Source organism: Phytophthora sojae, assembly GCF_000149755.1.
Source record: "Phytophthora sojae unplaced genomic scaffold PHYSOscaffold_1, whole genome shotgun sequence".
Classification (NCBI taxonomy): domain Eukaryota; phylum Oomycota; class Peronosporomycetes; order Peronosporales; family Peronosporaceae; genus Phytophthora; species Phytophthora sojae.
This window is the reverse complement of record NW_009258115.1, coordinates 1,407,220-1,426,889: the sequence shown is the minus strand read 5'-3', so window position 1 is coordinate 1,426,889 and position 19,670 is coordinate 1,407,220. Positions and strand designations below refer to the sequence as shown.

At 54.8% G+C, this 19,670-nt stretch overlaps 8 protein-coding genes across 8 annotated transcripts; 5 read left to right on the top strand and 3 right to left on the bottom strand.

Annotated features, from left to right (window-relative positions):
- Positions 1 to 79: 79 nt before the first annotated feature.
- Positions 80 to 771, top strand: PHYSODRAFT_320767 (transport protein particle component, Bet3; the record flags this gene model as incomplete). Its single annotated transcript, XM_009515872.1, has 3 exons — positions 80 to 139; positions 206 to 656; positions 740 to 771. The coding sequence occupies 3 exons, from the start codon at positions 80 to 82 to the stop codon at positions 769 to 771; spliced, it is 543 nt and encodes a 180-aa protein (XP_009514167.1).
- Positions 772 to 842: 71 nt separating this feature from the next.
- PHYSODRAFT_308464 (hypothetical protein) lies at positions 843 to 2,534 on the bottom strand (the record flags this gene model as incomplete). Its single annotated transcript, XM_009515871.1, has 1 exon — positions 843 to 2,534. One exon carries the CDS (start codon positions 2,532 to 2,534, stop codon positions 843 to 845), a length of 1,692 nt encoding a protein of 563 aa, XP_009514166.1.
- A 593-nt stretch (positions 2,535 to 3,127) lies between these two features.
- Positions 3,128 to 4,648, bottom strand: PHYSODRAFT_393487 (hypothetical protein; the record flags this gene model as incomplete). The annotated part of the gene is made up of 1 exon (XM_009515870.1): positions 3,128 to 4,648. A coding segment is annotated over one exon (1,521 nt), but the record flags the coding sequence as incomplete, so codon positions are not given.
- A 778-nt stretch (positions 4,649 to 5,426) lies between these two features.
- Positions 5,427 to 7,277, top strand: PHYSODRAFT_469821 (hypothetical protein; the record flags this gene model as incomplete). The annotated part of the gene is made up of 8 exons (XM_009515869.1): positions 5,427 to 5,585; positions 5,647 to 6,157; positions 6,240 to 6,310; positions 6,388 to 6,564; positions 6,626 to 6,807; positions 6,892 to 6,981; positions 7,046 to 7,121; positions 7,200 to 7,277. The coding sequence occupies 8 exons, from the start codon at positions 5,427 to 5,429 to the stop codon at positions 7,275 to 7,277; spliced, it is 1,344 nt and encodes a 447-aa protein (XP_009514164.1).
- Positions 7,278 to 7,423: 146 nt separating this feature from the next.
- Positions 7,424 to 8,101, bottom strand: PHYSODRAFT_320763 (hypothetical protein; the record flags this gene model as incomplete). Its single annotated transcript, XM_009515868.1, has 1 exon — positions 7,424 to 8,101. The coding sequence occupies one exon, from the start codon at positions 8,099 to 8,101 to the stop codon at positions 7,424 to 7,426; it is 678 nt and encodes a 225-aa protein (XP_009514163.1).
- Positions 8,102 to 10,578: 2,477 nt separating this feature from the next.
- PHYSODRAFT_468096 (hypothetical protein) lies at positions 10,579 to 11,079 on the top strand (the record flags this gene model as incomplete). Its single annotated transcript, XM_009515867.1, has 1 exon — positions 10,579 to 11,079. A coding segment is annotated over one exon (501 nt), but the record flags the coding sequence as incomplete, so codon positions are not given.
- A 2,303-nt stretch (positions 11,080 to 13,382) lies between these two features.
- On the top strand, positions 13,383 to 13,859 carry PHYSODRAFT_293043 (hypothetical protein; the record flags this gene model as incomplete). The annotated part of the gene is made up of 1 exon (XM_009515866.1): positions 13,383 to 13,859. The coding sequence occupies one exon, from the start codon at positions 13,383 to 13,385 to the stop codon at positions 13,857 to 13,859; it is 477 nt and encodes a 158-aa protein (XP_009514161.1).
- Positions 13,860 to 18,296: 4,437 nt separating this feature from the next.
- PHYSODRAFT_320761 (hypothetical protein) lies at positions 18,297 to 18,671 on the top strand (the record flags this gene model as incomplete). The annotated part of the gene is made up of 1 exon (XM_009515865.1): positions 18,297 to 18,671. The coding sequence occupies one exon, from the start codon at positions 18,297 to 18,299 to the stop codon at positions 18,669 to 18,671; it is 375 nt and encodes a 124-aa protein (XP_009514160.1).
- Between the last annotated feature and the right edge of the window lie 999 nt (positions 18,672 to 19,670).

Sequence of the window (19,670 nt, the reverse complement as noted above, 5' to 3'; positions counted from 1 at the left end):
ATATGGAGTACGTCACACAAATTGTTCTATATCTGTGTATTGCACACCACACTTGAAACTCAGCTTTTTCACTGGGAAGATGAAGGAGGTGGCGGACGGCTGCTTCCAGCAGCTCTACGGCGAGATCGTGCGCTCCATGGTGCGTCCCCCAGCGTACGTTAACTAGATATACAAGTGCGAGTGGGTGCTGACTTGTGTTGCGCAGCTGGAGCGGTACCCGTGGCAGGCGGAGGGCGCGGAGCAGGCCGCGACGCCGACGCCCGAGGAGGAGGCGGCGCACCGCGAGGCCGTCATCATCAAGCTGGAGGCCATGGGCTACGACGTGGGCTGCCGCTTCGCCGAGCGAGCGGCCAGAGACCGGCCGCGCATGCTGGAGCCGCTGGACGTGATCAAGTTCGTGTGCAAGGACTTCTGGATCGCCATCTTCAAGAAGCAGATCGACAAGCTGCAGACCAACCACCGGGGCGTCTTCGTGGTGCAGGACTTCAGCTTCCGCTGGCTGGCGGGCATCTCGGCCGCCACGGAGCAGGAGACGCGGGAGATGGCGCTGCTCTTCCTGGTCTTCCCCTGCGGGATGATCCGAGGCGCGCTGGCCAACCTCGGACTCACCGCGATCGTCAACGCCGACGTGCCCGACGTGCGCGCGCTTCCTGGATGTACGTACCTGTACTGAATACAGAAGAGGTGGAGTGTTGGGCTGACGTTTTGTTACTGTGCTGTGGACTGACGGTATGGACAGGTTTATTTAACATTAAGATTAAGCAGGGGTGAGGAATTGAAGAGCGACGCTTTCACGCACGCAGCCCGCCTCCCACTTGTATCAATCATCTGTGATTTTGTGCTCAGTTCTCTCCATTGCCGCCGAGCAGCGACTGCCTGCCGAAAGTCTCGATGAACTCGTCCAGCTCATCGGAGTGGCCTCCTCGAGCGCGCCCTCTTGGCAGCTCGTCTGGACGATAGAAGTCGATGATGAGCACGTGGCGCGTGTTTTCGGGGTGGTGGTTGAAGGCGTAGTGCAGTTTGCTGTCGTCGAACACGATGAACTCGCGCTCGGCGTGGTAGGTGGTCTCTCCGCCCACGACCATAGCGCAGCAAGGAGCTCCGGTGGCGAGCGTGGGCACCACGAGCGGGAAGTGGACGCGCAGGACGTGGTTGGCTAGATCGGCCCAGCCTCGATGTGCTGTGAGCGTCGTGTTCGGGCCGAGCTTGGAGAAGAGCGCGGTGCGAATACCGGGCAGACTCTTCAGTAGAGCTGCTGTACGCGGACACATGGAGCACGTGGGGCCCACCCACGTCGTCTTGGTGGGGTCGTAGGCCGGAAACGTGTAGCAGAATGGGAACACGCGCCACTCGCTGTCACCCTCGGCGTAGTGTTTCTCGGGCCAGAATGGCCACGTCGCTATTTGCTGCACCGCCAGCATCTCCTCCAGGATGACGTTGTAGTTGTCCTTGAGAATCTCGAGCTGAGGGAAGAACTCCTGGTACGGGTAGTAGTTGGGAGCGTCGTCGTCCTGGATCTCCTCGTCCGACGAGTAGTTGGCGCCGTCTCCGACCCACTCGCTCACATGGCGAATATCCTCCTCTTCGTCCGTGCTGCTCTCGTCCGTCTTGCGCAGACACAGCAATCGGTACCCCATCTGGTCACGCCGCAGCAGCTCGTACAGGGGCGAGTGCTCGACGAAGAAGAAGGCCTCGAGCTCCGAGTGGAATTCCTGCGGCGTGAACTGGTGGATCAGCTCCCTCGTGCTCCCGGAGCTGAGCTTGGCGCCCATAGCCGCCTCGTACGACACCAACTGCTCCTGGACGATCTCAAACAGCGGCGCCTTGTTCTGCGCCGACGAAATGGGCGACAGCAGCGAGTGCTCCAAGTGATCCGCCGCGACGTCGGGCGGGATGAAGTCGGCCACGAACAACAGTCCTCCAGGCTTGAGCACCCGCGCGATCTCGTTCACGGCTCTGCCGAGATTCTGCACCTCCTGCAAGCTCTGCACAGCCACGGCGACGTCCACCGAGTGGGTGAGCAGGCCCTTCATCCGCTCGCACGAGTGGTGGTACAGCCGCAACTTGCGCTCCTGGAACTCGGGCACCTGCTCCGTGAAGCGGTTCCACACCTCCTTGCTGCGCTCGAGCGCCTGGACCGACAGGTCCAGCCCCACCACCTCCGCCTTGGGGTACAGCGTCTGCAGCTCGCACAGGCCGCCGCCGGCGCCGCAGCCCAGGTCCAGGATCGTGAACGCGGCGTCGCGTCGCGCCTCGTGCTGCGCGTCGACGTCGAGCAGCAGGTCGTAGAGCTGCAGCTGGTACCTGTCGGCCGGGTAGTGCGCCTGGAACTTGTTGATGGGCGCGTCCCCGTTCACGTTGGCGCTGGCGACGGCCGCCACGGCCGCGGCGCTCGAGTTGACGTGCGTGTCGCCGCGCGGGTGGAAGCCCACGTTGCAGCACACACGGTGGTGCTCGGCGTAGATGGGCGAGTGGAAGATGCCGTCGTAGAACTCGCGCACGCTCGGGCCGCACGCCTCGCTGCCGGGCGCCATGGTCTCCGATATATGGGTGGGTGAAGTGTGGCCTGCTGGACGCGCGCGCGTGCCGATGATCGTCTCGGCCGTCTTGTCGCCAAATGACGGCTTCAAGCTCGGGGAGGTGATGGAGGGAAGGTCTGTGGGAGCACGTCTATGTAACCAAGTCGCGGATTTGGTACCGTGTACCAAATGGACGATGGAGGACATCAGATGTCTGTCGCTCGATGGCGATTTGGTGAAAGAAAACGTGCAAAAGTCTATGGAGAAAATTGACTGTAAGGTACTGTACGCTACTTGGATTAGATATGCAAGTGGAGTTCTACGGTTGACCGGCGACTGCTGCACGAGCCTCACACGCGTCTTGACTCGGGGGACGTCACCACTGCGTAAGGCGCCCTGGGAGACGCTACGCTGTTGGCCAGATCAAGCTCCGACCCGTCCTGCTTTCGAGCCTTCCGCTTCATCACGACTAGCATGACCACCGCAGCGATGGCGATCAGCACGGCGAGCGCACCGCCGATGGATCCACCCACCACCGCCGAGTTGGTCGACTTATTTTCCTTTGATTCAAGTTTTGTCGAAAGATCAACGGTTGAGTCGCTGTCAGCGCTGGCACTGCTGCTGCTGTTGTGCGGCACAGGGCAGCCGAAGTAGCTCTCCATCGTTTCTCGCCACTGTTTGTACAGGATCCGCTGCTCGCCGCTCTTGATCGCGTTCACGATCTGAAGACAACGTGGGGCGGTCATGTTCCAGCTTTGCTTGAACTCGGGCTTGAAGTCGCGCGTCCCACCAAGGCACTGGTTTTCAAATATACACATCTGCCGCTCCAAGTCGGCGAGGACGTCGGAGGACGGTCCGCCCATTGCAGTGATGGTTTCGTTGTACCACGCAACCATCAGTCGAGTTGAGTCGCGGCAAGTGCCTTTGAAGTAGACGTCCACGTTGTCATCACCTGCCGAGGATACACTCCGAAAAGTGTTGGAATCGTAGTCGTCACCGCTGCCACTGCTGTTGCTACTGTTTGAAGTCACGTTATGACGCTTCGAAAGCTTTCGGGATACTGCGGCTGGTGCTACGCAGGTGGATAACATGCTTGCGAGATATCCGTCCGCTGGAAACAAGTACGAGTAGCTGCTTGCCCCCAAGTCGCGCACGTCCACGAGGTCGGCGAACCTGCTGGGCACACCAATGAAATATTCACCGATGGTCGGGTCTTCCCTAGCGTCGATTAGCTCCGCACCAAACGTTGTTTGCATCATCACGAGGTCCGTAGGATTGAACACGGAGTCGCCATCAGAGCGAGGACACGAGTCCCAATCGTTGCTGGCAGCCTTCTGGGCAAATGTCATGCGAGCTGACCCAACACGACATTTGTGGAAGATGGTGTGGAGCGCATCGACCATCGCATGGTGCGACCAGAAGATTGGGTCAGCAGGTGACACGAACTTGTTTCCCATCACCCCACCCATAAAGTTGTGCACGTGTGCGTGAAATCCGCCCTCCACTTCCGCTGCCATCCCAGCAATACTCCTAGAACCAAACACTTGGGTGCCGAGAGAGGCGAATGCTACACCCGCGGGTGGACGGAGGTCGAAGGTTGCCCAATCTCCCCTTGGAACGCAACCGACGCAGGAGGAACTATCGCTGGACTCGCAGAAGTGGTTCAGTGGTGCCTCGCTTGTACAGTACCCCTCGACTTTATTGTCAAAGATCGACACTGTTGCGAGCTCGCCGTCAACTCCGCCCAAATCCGTCAAAATGTCGGAGCAGTCTGCCACTGTAGAGCACTCTCCACTCATCATGCGGCCGTGCGCGTCAGCCCAGTTGAAATACGGCACAGTCACGCAGGCGTACTTGGAATTCAGCCCACGCAACATGTTCTCGAACGCCACGAGGAAGAGACGGTGCCAGTAGATGAACATGCACGTCTGGTGGGCTTCGCTCCACGACATCATGTCCGAGTGAATCTCGACGAACTTGATGTAGGCGCCTGAATCCATCGCGTCAGCAATGGCGCTCTTGTACGTCGCTTTATCGGTCGCCGTCAACGCATCCCAGCTCTTGCGTACCCGCGGCCCACACGAACGCGCAGCCTGCGACGAAGCCAATGCCGCGAGAAGACCAATTAATGCCCAGGCGAACTTCATGACAGCGGAGGTTGCTCAATGACAGTGGCGACGGTCCGATCAACCGATCGGTAATTGGGGAATGAGACTCCAAATGAAGCCACGGATTTTTGGGGGGCGGTGTGGTGCATCCACTACTACTCATCCATAATTTAAGAAGTCTCTCTACCGAGAACCAGCAGTGGGGAGGCTGCTCGTCAGCTTCAACAATGAACACATAAAATCTTGGTCCTCACAGCACATGGTCTGGCGTTTGTGGTATCCACCGCGAGGACACCAGAGGACCGAGAGTAGAGATAATAACTAACCGGTAGACTATTCCGCGCTGGTGTTTTTAGGGACATAGCGTTCAAATAGCGTCCTCCTGATTGTCTTAGTTACTCTATCTGAGTTGTAGGGCGATGCAGATGGTAGTCGCTCTAAACGACGGCCAAGCTCAGTTGCGCGACATTCAAAGTCCACCTATGTCGCGTTGCTACAGGCATGCCTGAAATAAATGATGCTGCGATTCCTTGGAGAATAAACCGCATTGAACTGTGCTCCAACCCGTGTAAAACAGGAGCTACAGGACTCGATAATAAAACATGTTGTCGAGCAATGCAGGTGCACCTTCATTGCCAAACATTCTGCATCATTTCTCAAGCTGTTTTTCGCCCCCCCCCCCAAAAAAACTTTAAAAATATTTTTTTAAATGTGCTTTTTATAAAAAAGTGTTTTCTATCGTCTCATGTGGTCCACTCCACTTTCTTAAACCCGACAAAAAGCGCAGGTCTCCGCAATAATGGCCGACGCCGAGCATTCGCCTCGCTCTACCGGCGCCGCCGCCGACGCTCCAGGCGCCGAGAACGAGTATGGACTGCAGGACCTAGCGCGTCTGCCTCTGCTGGAGCAGGTGCACCGGTTATTCCACGCCATCCAGCACAAATACCCCTACAAGGAGGTGCGCACAAAACCCTCTATTAACCCCTCCTCCACCCCTCTAACGCCCTATTTAACCGCAGACCAACGCGTGGATGACGCTGCCGTTCGACCAGAAGAAGAAGATGCTCAACTACATCCGAGAGAAGCGCCAGCGCAAGGCCCAGAGCGACGCAGAGCCCAAGCCAGAGGCCAAGCAAGAGGACGAAGCCAAGAGCGACGAGAAGCAGCCGGCTCTGGACCCGGCCACGGCCGTCAAGTCCGACCCGTACCTCAAGATGTTGCAGCAGAGAAGTCTCCGCTCGGCGGGGCCCGTGGCGGACGTTGCAGCGCTGCCAAAGCACCCAAACAGTGCTTATGTTGCTCCAGCGGAGGTGCCGCACTACGCCCAGGTCAAGCCCAAGTTCAAGCCGCGCTGGCAGGTTGCAGAGGGGGAGTTCTTCGAGGAGAAATGCGCGTGTGGAGTGAAGCACGACGCGGACAAGAAGGGCAAGAAGGCCTCGCTGCTGCTGCATACCATCAGCTCTATGATGAGCACGTTCGGAGACAGCACGCAGTCGTGCGTCACGACGGTGGAGGAGGTGCAGGCGCTGGGTAAGACGGTGGTGTGTTTGGTGGTGAGAGGTGCGAGGTGGTTTGGCTGATTGAGTGGGTGGACGTTTTGGTGTGGATGCAGTTGGCGACCACATGCGGAAGGTGTTGGGCTCGGTGAACCCAGAGGTGCTGACAGCTTCGTCGTGTCTGAGGGTAAGCTGCGTTGGTTGATAGCTGACAATGGGGTGGTTTTTGTGGTGCTAATTTGTGTTGATGGCGCTGTGGCGTAGACATTGGTGGAGATCTTCGAGGAGGAGGCGATTTATTACGGACGCTGGAGGGAGTTCCGCGGTGAGACGAAGCACGAGGAGAACGAGCTCGAGGACGTGGAGGAAGAGGAACTTGCGGAGGAGCTGGACCTGTTTGCGGTGTCCGAGACGGAAGATGTGTTCAACGAGGCGTTCCTGGTAAGAGGCTAGAATCTGAGCCTTTAGGCGAGGATTGCTTACTGACTTCGTGAACGTGTAGGAACGGATACGTTTCGCTGACGAGCGCACCAAGACGATGGACTGGTCCATCTACGACGTGTTTGCAAGAGGTCGGAAGCTGAATTTCATGAACAACAAGGCTCAGCAGTTTCGGCAATGGTTGGGCCTCGACAAAATCTCGCGAGCGTCACTCGAATTTCTCAACTTCGTCGCTTATCACAAGTACGTTGCGTCTTCCTCCGGTAGCACAGTGTGCCATCGTCGTTATGACTTGTTGCTTACGCTGTATCATTGTTTCTTCGACAGCATTGGCCGGTTAGTGGAGTTAGCGATCAAAACCCGAACAGGTGGAGAGCTCAAGCAACTCGAGACCCCGCTACTAAAAGACGATATCGAGTGAGTGCTTGCGATTTTTCCTTTTAGATATCTCCATGTAGCTAACGCACTTTCATTCTGTCAGATCGGTGGCGCTGACCTTCCTCCCTGCCCAGAGGCTGCCCAAGCTAATTGACCGGCCGGCTACGAAAACACGGCGCGTGGCTAACAACAAAATGGTCCGGACGACTGAAGCAACAGCTTCAGCTGAAACAAACAGTGCAGGCGGAAAATCTGAGCCTGTAGGTGAAATCAAGCCTATAGTCGCTGCTTCGATCGTCGGGGCCAGACCGACGAGACTCAAGAGACTGCGATAAGTTGCAAGCTGAGCGAAACGATAGGATTGGGGCATGGTGCTACGACTACGGTAAAGTCAAGCTCAATCTATGCTGCTTTGTGCTAGAGTTTTAGGTCATTCTGCTTAGTGCTCGCGCTGCCCGTCAATTCCGCTGCCATCGTGTCCTTACGCTTGATGATCTGCTGCTGCTGCTGCTTCACACTGATCTTCTTGCTCTTCCTGCTTCACGAGGCGGTCGACTTCTGCTCTGTGTTGAGCATCAAGCTCGAGCGTGACGCAGTCGATGGGAGGCGGAGGGGATTCCGTGTCTTCCAGTTCATCATCGTCCAGCGTCGACCAGCTCGACCCCATCGTCCTTTCCGAGAGCAGCTCACGGTGCAGTTGCAAGCCGACCACCTCTCGTTCCAGTACCTCCACGCGCTCTAGTAGAGTCTTGACGTCGACTTCGATGCTCGAACTGCTCAGGAAACGCCCGGGAACTTCGCCGGCCTTTCCGTCCTTGCTCACTGCGCTGATCTTCTTGGTCGCTTCACCACCCAGCACTTCATAGAGAGCTTGCTCCTGCAGTTGTCGCTCCACGCGGTAGACCTGCAGTAGCTCGCGGTCGGGCGCGATGTCGCGCTGGAAGACTAGGTCTCTTAGAGCTTCCAAATGCGCGTCGTGCAGCTCCGAGAGATCGAACGCTGCCAGCAGCTCCGTGAGGTCGAGGACTTGAGCGCGCAATGCTGCATTTTCCCGCTGGAGCATCGCGTCATACGTCGACACCGTCTGCATGAGGCTCTTCAAGCCTCCACGCACCACCGATACGTCGACCTTCTTCTGCTCGTGCTTCTCCCTCACCATGGGCGCCGTGGAACTCCGGGACTCCAGCTCGTACATTCGAGTGCTTTATCTCTGTGGTGGTTCTTTCTCGACTGAGAACAACAATTGAGGTCTCGCGCCGAAGTGTTCGGCCGAAGGATCGTTTGTCCTTTCTCGAAGAACAAGGTCGAGTTGTTGGTAAAAGGTTTTGATACGGCTCAGGCGGGTGGCGGCGATGCGGACAGAGCCCACGATGGGCTCTAGGGATCAGCTGAGGAGATTCCGCTCGAATGCGCACCGCGAGCAGCAAAGCCATCGACATGACGGACGGAAGCAGCATTCGGAAGCTCGTAATACTCCACACCGTGTCGAACGGCACCACAAACGCCACCGCCAAGGCCGAGGTCAGCGTCGCTGTCGTGCGGTCCAAGGTGGACGAGCACAGCGAGCCGGAGTTCAGACACGGCTGCGCGAAGCACCACCACCGGTATTGGTGCAAGTCGAACCGGCACGCACGGCGCTGTTATGGTGTTGATAAGTCACTGGCCGGAGCACAGTTTGACCAGGAGATCTGTCACCGCGGCTAGTTCGTGTGAGCCACTGGTACATGTGCTCCGGGTGCTTCTCCTGAAGCTACTCACGGAGCTCTACACGTATAGCCCACGGATTGAGAGAGGTGGGATTCAACTTGGTTGGGCTCCGAGCTCAACTCGATGAGGAGCTACCCCAAAATCGCTTGTCAGCGTCGTCTCCTTCCGCCTACAGTACTTCCGTTGACTGCGCCTCGCCCAACAAATGGTGTGTCGATTTTGCAGCCAAAAGACCAATTCGGCAATCGATAATGGGGACGTTCACCTTTGCCTTTCACCTTGATGCTTTAATGCAAACTGCTGATTCGGCTTTACAAGCAGACGTCCATAGTTGGCAATTGATTGTTATGGAGAGATCAACACGAAACGAATATTACCAGATATCGAGCTTGCACTGCGCTACGAGTGTAATTAAGAAGAATCATCGGGAAATTTTGCGCTCTGATCTGAGAAATAGTTGGCAAATCTACCGAACTTGGCAAGGAACGGCCCTCTTTCGGGCCGTTCATGTAAAATCTACAAACCCGAAATCGTTTCTTCTTCTCCTCGAAGCTGGTTCAGGTTCTCGAACATTGAGTAAGCGTCACTCACATGGGTGTGGATGTTGAAGTACGCGCCAACACGACTGAAGTGGCTCACGCACGAGCACCAATGTTGCAGTAATCGGTGGCGTGAGGCCGTTGGGGCGTGCATGTTGCAGGAGAGAGAAGACGAAGGACGTGAAGAGCCGCTAGGCAGTCGCAAATAATGGTCAAAGGACCGAAGCAAGTCGAAGCATTGTAAAGGACCACGTGAAGGCCGAAGGCTCACCAGTGGTGCTTGAATACACCAAGTGAGCTCTAACAGGACTGGCATAGCTGGGGGTTGCTACTCGGGTGGGGAGTCTGACCTGAAGACGAAGCCAGGCGTGTCCCGTAGCCCGCTCCCGTGGTGAAGAGCCCGGAGATCAGTCCAGCGTCCTTGTGTCAGCAGGAGGACGCTTATTTGGTGGTCATGCAGCTCTCGCGCTCGCAGTTGGTACGGCGCCGCTTGAGCTGTGGGTATCAGACCGAATCCGTCCGTACGGACAGCAGCGATGGCGGTGAACCAGCGCGTATCTGCTAGGACGGCTCGACACGAAGCCCGGATGGCGTTGCAACAAGCCTTGGAAGACCAGGCCGAGGCGGCGGCAGCGGCAGCCCTAACAGCGGAACAAGCAACGGAAATACAAGCAGATATAAATGGAACAGCGAGCCCTGTTGCTGAGGAAGAGACAGCAACGAAGGTGACAGCGGAAGCAACGGTGGCACGGACGAGCAACAACGACCAGGCCGTACGAGCAGCGGGTAGCGCGGCTGCATCTCGTGCATCTACAGAAGCTGCACAACCAGCACGAGCTACCCAAGGCCGTGGCGAAGCGGCAACGGGTCTCGCAGCCCACGGGCACTCCGCACAGTCTCGCGGAGCCCACGAATCAGGCCCTGGCCATGACGCCACGCGCTACATCCAAGGACAGCAGCTCCCGTCCGCTGGTGCGGAATTCCCACACAGAGAAGTGAACAATGACAATGGTTTTCCCGGAGGGCCCCAAGACGAGCACGCGTCCGGAGCTGCGGGATTTGAGACGTGTCCGTACACCGCCAATGCTAGTTTCTATGCTGGACCTCAAGTACAAGTTCCGAGCAGTGTCTACCAGGGGTACCAGTACCCGTACGTTGCAGGCCCACCGAACGCTTATCCTGGTTGGCAGGCACCTCCTGGATCAGTCCCACTGCAGCCTGTCCAGTATGTTCTTGCTCCAGCGCACCAATCGGGCGTCGATGATCAAACCCTAAAAATGAAGAAAAAAGTCTAGACCTCAAGGAGTTTCGAGGACGTGATGGTCGGATGTCGTTAGCGTCTTGACTGTCCCAAGTACACCTAGCGATACGACGAAGTGAAGGCAAATTTGGACGAACTTGGCACACTAGCGATCTCTACCTGGAGGTATCAGCGAAGCTGCAGGATGAAGCGGCAGCATGGTTTCATCGTATTAGCGGTACGGTGCGAACAGAAGACGAGACGCTGGAGAATCTGATTGCCTTACTGCAGACCAAATACGGGAAACACTTGGACGCGACTGAAGTCATGAACCGCATACGCGAGCGAAAGCAGATGCCAGGCGAAAGCCTGTCGGATTTCTCTAGAGCTCTACTGGAACTCGGTGGTGACAAAGTTATTGACGACAGTTGGTACGTCAGTTCCTTTCTGAATGGGATGGATAATCAAGCCATGACGCAGTTCATCAAAGTCCATCACCCACACGATCTACTTGAGGCCACCCAAATGGCCATTCGCGACTGCGGAACGTACGGCGAAGGCACTCGAGTCGGTTGGGAAGAAGCCAGCTCTCGTCACTCAAGAAACACGGGCGTGGTACGAATACTTGGGGGCGGTGCACGTCTAGTGTAGCCACCAGCAGCGCCAATGGCAGGGCTACTCCAACCAACCGTAGGCACCCAGCTAGTGTCTCCGTTGGTAGCCGGACAGCGCATGACAGTGCCTCAGCCTCCTCAACTGATTGCTTCAACTAACCCTCCACGATATGACGCGGAAGACAGGTCCCTCGTCCCTCAAATAACGAATCCGCCAGCGAGTTTCCAACCCGTGTTTCCTACTGGGGTCGTGTGGCCACCAATGGCAACTGCACAGGTGAGCCAAAGCCAGCTGTATGGAATTCCGACCCCGGGGGTAAAAGAAGAGCTGAGGCGAGGCCGATGAAACCTTTGTCGCCCAGGGGGGTTCGTATAGCGCAGCCCAAGCCTGTTCCCCAGGGGTAGACCCAGAGAATCGACTTGAGAGTCAACAGCAAGAAGATAGACCCAGAGATTCGCAGCCGCAAAGCTTTAAACCCTGATAATCACACTCCTTGGTTGGCGTGGATACCTTGTGTAATCCCTGTCGGCTCGTTTGTCTTCGACGGAACGGCACTCCACCGGTTGAAAATGTAGCCTCGAAGAAGTGCGGGAGCGCACGTCTACTTCAGAACGCACCTCCACACCAAAAGGCAAACCCAGAGAATCAGATCCCCTGAAACCCAGAATATCACAAATTCAGGGTCCAGGATTTCAGTCAACTCCGGGACTTGGAACTCAGAACACCTTACCCAAGTGCCCTCCTAGCTCGATAAAACCAACAAATACAGAGTATACAAACACTACAACTAGCCGTCACTTATTCTTTTGGACCCTTGGACGGTGGGTCACACACACACTAGGCTCACTCGAGTCTGAAATTCAGGGGCCTAGCTCCCCTGAGACTCACACAAACGCGCACCACCTCCAATAAAGGAGGAAAATACAATCACTATCAGTTACCTTCCCTTCACACAAGCAGTCAATACAAAATCCTGGAGGCGACTACCTAGCACCCCAGAATACCCTCTGAAATAATATGAAATGGGCTACCACGAGCACAGCAAGTGACCCAACTAGGATATGGAATAGATGGATCACTCCAGGAAGCTCAAGGCCGTCGCTGGTCCCCACCTAACTGGACTTGAGTTTTGATGGAGCCCACACAGACGGCTGTCCTTCGCCGTTGATGTGCCCTTAGCGTCCCGCGGTCGTAGTCTCGGGTCCTCCGGATTTCCGTCGGCAGGCTTGGCCGAAGTCACTTGCGCAGTACAGGGTAAAAGGAACTCTGTTTGGTTTTTATCAGCTACTTCTTTCTCTTTCTCTCTCTTCTTCGGGCAAATATCTTCTGTTCACTATGCTTGGGGTCAAATGTCTTGTCTTGAGTATACCTTGGGTTCAGCGGTCCAAACTTACGATCGGCTTGCGAATCCATTGTCGCACGGCGTTGAAAATGCCAATTGTGGGTCCTTAGACTTGGTTTAGTATGGTGCAGGACTCCCTCTCGACTCCTCGAAAGTATCCAGTCTGCGCATCCACAACGGTTCTTCAAGGTCACGCATCACTTTGATTGCAGACTGGCTTCGAACTGACTCGAGTCCCTGAAAATCAGGTGACACTCAGGGTCATCTTCTGAAATCCTGGGAATTCTGAGGAATCTTGGGGAGCTGTGGGGATTCTTGGGTGTTGGCTTGGGAAACACTTAAGTTCAGTATAGATAGTCTGGATTTATGGTCCAAACCCAGAGAATCATCTTTGGAACTCTGGGTCACCTGCACTCAGGGAGGCGAATCTCTGGGTCATCGTGCGGCACTCTGGGTTTCCGTGTGGCACTCTGGGTAACAAGTCTGCTGCATTGCAGGCTCGCGTGCATCTCCACAAAGCCACACTTTTAGCGGGTTTAGCGGCCTCCTGCGCATGATCATGGTGGTAGTGGGTTGATTCTCAGGGTAATTTGATTCTCTGGGGCACTCTGAGCCACAGCAAGATGAGGTGTACTCTGGGATACATTCTCTAGAGACACTTTCCGCCAGACTTTAGGCACTCATCGTAAGGGAAAGTCCGCGGCTGGACTGAGTGTTCTCTGAAATCCTGGGCGTGCACTCCCAGGATTCACACTTCCAGCCAGTTGGGCCCATCTGCGGTCAGGCGCTGGATTCATCCCGAGAACTCACTTCTCTCCCACTGTCGCCATCCATGTCACACGGGTACAGCCGCGCCGTATCCAAGTCATCCACCAATCAGCATCCGATACAAACTCCAAGTCACAGAGGTGACGGCACATCGTCGGCAATTTTCTGGGGACCGCCTCGTGTCAAGTCGTTTGCTATTAATTCACCTCAAACAACCCTCGGGCCGCAGATGATCTCCCAGCTCCAGCCGCAATTGAATGCATCAGTGACTACACAAGCGGCGAGTGCGCAGTCGCCATCATCGCAATATCAAGTGGCACAACGGTCTTCGGCGGGGCCGAGCACCGCCGCGGTTGGGCATGATCAGAGGCAGCAACAGAACCGGTTTTTTCGCAACAACGAACGGCGAGCTACAGCTTACCAAGCTGCATCGTCACGAATAAGCGGGCCACAACATCCGCTGAGAACAAGAGAGGAGCGGCTCGCTAACCAGCGTCTGTACGAGGAACGTCGACGCCAATGGCAAGCAGGTGCTGCAGGCGATAAGTCAAAGCGCTGTTACTATTGCGGTTTCGAAGGTCATTTATCGTTTGAGTGCCCGCTTAAGAAGGAGGATCAGTCAGCGGCGTCGCAGTTACCAGCACCAGCGCCTCCAGCCCGTGCAACACCAGGTCAACAGCCTTCGGGAAACGAGGAAGGAGCGTAGATGCCCCGATTCTGCGTTCCAACAATGTGTGTACAAGAGGTGGCTTCGCTGAAGCTGTAGTGAGTGATGAAGCATTCGCGATCTCGCAGGGTTTGGAGACTCGTCAAACAAGAAATGCTGACGACGAGCTCGCTTGCGCTCACGGATCGCCGTGTATATGCGTATCTACTACGACAGAAACATCGGGAAATATGCATGGAGCGCCATTGCGAACGTGCACGAAAAACGACAAACAACTTCACAATGCTTGCATGCACAGTGATAACGGCCCCGCAGGTGGAGTGGGGATGAGCGATGGCGACGACGCGAGGGAGGGCGAAACTCCGAGGAGTGACAGACAACTGCCGGGGAGTCCGAACACTCAGGGACTTCGGCCTCAGTCGTTCATGAAACGTGGGCTTCTTCCGTCTATGGCCTCACCTGCTATACAACGAAAATGACAATGGGATTCATTACGGGCGGCACGACAGTGTGACGAGGTGACGCAGATCGCGGAGGTAGCTTTGATCGAGAATGAAATGGCCAAACAAGATTCTACAACGGCGCAGCAGTTCTTTGCGGAAGATCTATCTTTGATCATGAGGCGGCGGGGTCGAACGCAGCACCAAAGCGCAATGTCCCAATTGCTGGACCAAGGTGTACCTGACAAGCCTGCCGAGTATATGCTAGAAGGTACCAGTGATCCAACATTGCAGACGAAACAGAAGACGATTCCTCCGCCGACCTCCGAGACGGACGCGGGAGTGCGAAATCCTGGGAATGGCGCAGCTATAGACGTGTATACTGCAGACAATGATGTACACAGTGCTGTGGCTCGAGCAGGCCAAAATCCTGGGAATGGCGATTCCCCGTACTCAAATTCAGAAGATCACGTACATATGAGCGAGAATGACAAGGTTCAGATGATCGAAGCAGCACAACGTGGTGCCGACTCCAAAAGTATTCTGGAGTGCTTGCTACGCCGTATCAGCGAATTGGAGTCCAAGTACCACGAGCCTAGGTCCGGCCTCGAGCGTCCGGGTTTAGCGCAGCTCAGAGCCGAAAATCGACGGTTCAAGCACAGCCAACGACGTAGGTTTATAGATAGAACACGGCACACGCTCGCCGCAAGAAACTCAAGCTTCCGCGATGGTACGCTAAGCCGGCGTCCTGTCTACCAGCCAGTCAGAGTGGACGCAGCCTCTAGTGAGCAGATACAGGCTAGTGGGACCCCATTGCCTGCGACGACATGCTGGAGAACGACGGCAAGAAGGGGGGTTCAATGCAAGCATTACCAGTACCAGACTGCAAATGTATACCCTTCTTGGAACAAGTTGCGAGCCCAAAACCAAGATCCAACCCGATGAGTGGTCAACCTGCAAGCTATTGGGGTGCCAGCACGACACGATCAACTACAGTCGGCCATGATGCGCTGCGAAAATGAAACTCGATCTGTGAAGCTGGACACATGCGCGCAGTTCATTGTGGCAGGCTCGAAGTGGCGCCGATTCGGCAAAAAAATGAATATTTTGCCTCCAGCAGATATCGTGGAGGGTTTTGGTGGCGGCGAGACGGCACTACTGGGTGTGTGACAATTTGAAATGGCCACTCAGTACAATCAGAACGTGACAGTGAATGCAATGGTGGTGGATGATTCATCAGCCCCGTTCCTAATTGGAGAGGATTGGATGTACGATGTAGGAGCTAAGATCGATTTCGTGACGTCGGAGCTTAAGTTTTATCGTGGAGACACTCGCGTCATAATCCCGATCGTCGGTTCTGGACCCCAGCGACAGCGCGAGCGCCAATGACTATCGGCTCGCTGCAAAGTTCGGCTCGTGCGGAAGGTTAAAATACGCACTCAGTCAGGAGTCACAGTCGCATTGCCGGTTGCAGCTGATGAAGGTGCGGAGGGCTTGTTCGTACCTAAAAGATTGAACAAGATGCCAGAAATTCTACTCGCGCCAACACTTACCAAGGTGTGCAATGGCGTGGTGCGGGTTCCAATGGGAAGCAAGCGAAAACTGCCAAAACAAACCGCATTGGGAACGTGGTCCCCCATCGAGAAGGATATGGAGATTTTATCGATGAGCGGGGAGCTAGAACGTAGCAGAATCAAGTCATGGTTGGCGGAGCTCACCAAGTACCAGAGAGATACGCCCGTGGAAGGCCTCGATGAATTGAGGAAAACCTGACTTCTGAGGAGCGTGGTTTGTTGTTAAAGTTGATGAGTTCCTACCCTGCACTCGTGGAAAAGAAATCGTCGTGTCCTCCCATCACCACTACCGGAGTGGAGCATCATATCAACACCGGCACCAACCCTCCAATTCGTTGCCGTTCTCGTCGGTACGCCCAATCAGAATTGACAGTGATTGATGAACATGTCGACAAAATGCTGGTTGACGACGTAATTGAGCCCTGCAATTGACCCTGGGGGTTCCCAGTGGTTTTGGTAAAGAAGAAAGACGGCTCCATTTGTTTCCACATCGACTACCGAGCCTTAAATGCAGTCACGGTGAAAGATGTCTACCCGCTACCAAGGATTGATGAAATTCTGGACCACTTGAGAGGTGCTCGATTCTTTACGACCTGGATCTGCACTCTGGCTACTGGCAGGTCGGTGTGGCGGATAGTAACAAGGATAAAACAGCATTTTCAACAAGGAAGGGGCTCTTTCGGTTTACCAGAATGCCGTTCGGCTTGGCTAATACGCCTGGAACTTTTCAGCGTCTGATGGATGCAGTGCTTCGAGGCTTGAGTTGGCAGTGCTGCATGGTGTACCTCCATGACATTATTATTTTCACCAAAGGGCCTTTTGAACGGCATATCGTGGAAGTTGCTGCGGTGCTCGAGAGGCTAGCCAACGCAGGGATGAGCCTTAAACCACAGAAGTGCTCCTTCGCCAAGCACCGACTCGAATACCTGGGGCACGAGCTCACTGAAGAGGGGATTCGTTCGATGGAGAGTTTAGTTCAGTCGGTTCTGGACTATCCTGCACCGACCGATGTGGACGCGGTTCGAAGATTTGTTCATCTGGCGGGATACTACAGACGATTTATCAGGAATTTCGCGTCGAAGATGTCTCCGTTAACCCGACTGCTGCGAAAAGAATGTGCCGTGGAGTTGGGACTCGGAACAAATTGATGCGTTCGGTAACATCAAGCGCGAACTCACTGAGCACCGCTTCTCGCGTACCCTGACTTCTCGAGACCATTTACGCTGGAAAGGGACGCGTGTATGGTGGGGCTGGGCGCTGTCTTAATGCAGAATTTGGGGAACGGACTTCAACCTGTAGCCTATGCTAGTAAGGTTAATAGCGTGACAGAATCCAAGTACTCGATCACTGACTTGGAATGCGCCGCTGTAGTCTGGTCTATTAAGCTGTTCCGACCCTACTTGTTTGGACGACATTTCACCCTGGTCACGGATCACATTGCCTTAACATGGTTGATGACGAAGAAAGAGCCCGTAGGCCGTCTCTATCGATGGGCACTAGCGCTGCAGGAATACGATTTCACCATCCGATATCACAAGAAAAAAGCAAACGTAGTAGCAGATGGGATGTCAAGAGCCCCTGTTTCGCGTCCGGAGCCAACGGCCAACTCAAGACCGACCAAACCCCAAATTGTAAAGCCCCCCCCCCCGCGCCCCAAATTCGATCAACCGTGATGATCGCACCGGAAGAGCGTTAATTCATCTCGTATCGGCTAGCGGCCAGCTCCCTGTACGAGAAATCAAAGAACAACAACAACAGAGCCCAATGGTCAATAAGCTACTTGCCGCTGGATTTCGTGACAACCGGCAAATTGTACGCGCGCCGGACGGGATTGTATACATATAGGGCGATGGGTTCAGAACGCATCGACAAATCGTCTTACCCGCATCGCTCTGGGCGAAAGTTCTTACTGAAGCTCATGATTCGATCTACAGTGGCCATTTACGCGTACCGGCCACGCGTGCGAGAGTAGAGAGGATTACTGGTGGCCGAAGATGAGAGATACCGTGCGCAATTGGGTCATGGCTTGCCGGGACTGTGCAACCAGAAAAGTAAAACCCAAGTCAGTAGTCCCGCCGCTGCATCCCCTGAAAGTCGGTGCACCTGGAGACCGATGGGCGCTCGATGTTGCAGGGCCACTACCAAGATCTGCACGAGGCAATCGCTATGTCATTACCGCTGTGGATTATGCTACCAGATATGCAGTCGCCAGATCTGTTGTTAATCATACTGCGAAAGATATTGCCAGATTTCTCATGGAGAATGTCATCTTGGTTTTCGGTCCCTGCCATGAGCTGGTCATGGACGGAGCCCCTGAACTGAATGGGAGCGTGATAACAGCGTTAGTCGAGTTACTTGAGGTTGAGCAAGTCACTCCTGTACCATATCGTCCGGCTCTCTTAGGACTGGTCGAACGATGGTATCGCACGTGGAAGGACATGGTAAGCATATACTGTGAAGCCATGCAAGACGACTGGGATGATTGGTTGCCCGCGGCGTTGTATGCCTACAATGGAGCAAAACACTCGACAACGAATTTCAGCCCGAACGAACTCATGATGGGCCGCCAGCTTCGGTCGCCGAATGAGTTGCTACTAAGTCATCGAGTGACAACGATCGACAACTACGGCGAGTACCACAAGTCATTGGTTGAGCAGATGGATAGGACACGCAACCTGGCTGATGTTTTTACTGCCCAAGAACAAGCCCGTCAAGCAAAGTACTATGACAGATCGACAGTGCGCAAGAAAGAACACTTCAAACCGGGGATGCTAGTGTGGCTGTACAAACCTCCTCGTGGCAACGGGGTCACAAAGCTTGTCCACCGTTGGGTATGACCCGCGAAGATTTTGGAGGACGCGGGGTTGAACAACTTTCGGCTGTTGCGGCTGGACACTCGCTCAGAAGTGATTGCCCACTGCTCATTCCTCATCAGCTATTTCTACCCGACTCATTTGTAAGGAGAAGCTGCTGATCAGATCATGCAAGAATTGCTGGACGAAGAACGAGCAAGTCTGGCCTGTGGGGTTGCGCTGCTGGATACACAACGCGATTCATGTCGACGAAAAAATGTTTACCCCGGTGCAATTCATCGCAACACCAAGTACGAAATCGCAGCTCGGCAGGGAGGCCGTCGGGGAGTTGGACCCACGTCCAATCGTCGGACGAGAAGGAAGCGCGCACCAGAATCGCCGACTAGCTGCTCTCGCAAACGATCGCGGCGGAAATCGAATGATGAACCAACTCTGGCGCATACTAATCAAACCGGATCACCTGGTGACGCTGAAGGAATTACGTATTCATTTGTGGTGACACCTGCTCCACGACTACGAACGCTGACAACGCTGAATGGGGGGAAACTTCGAGAGCGACGACGCCGAAGAACCTGTAATCGTGCCGGAAGCTCCAAGTCAAAACGACAAAACTTTTGCAAAGCACAATACATTTCACCATATTTGTGCAGACACGCTATCTGACATCTCGCCAAACAGATTACGTTCTTTATCTTTATTGTGCACAGCAAATTCATCCCATTGCAAAGAAATACGGAGTGGGTTTCAAAAGAAAAATAAGAAAGGAATAGTTCAAATCTTGCCGTAAATTCGTTCGGCACGAATTAATCAACCTTGGCAGCTCATATTTGATGGCCCGCAACCTCTGAGTGAGAAGCAGGTCTTGCAACTCCTCAGCAATATGCCGCGTCATACGGATTTCATTGCCGCTTGTCTCGCCGAAAGGATTGTCAATTCAGTGATGGTCAACGAGTCGGTACTCGCCTTGTGAATCATGAAGAAGACTAATTCAGTACTCCTCAATAGCGCGGGAGACAAAATGAC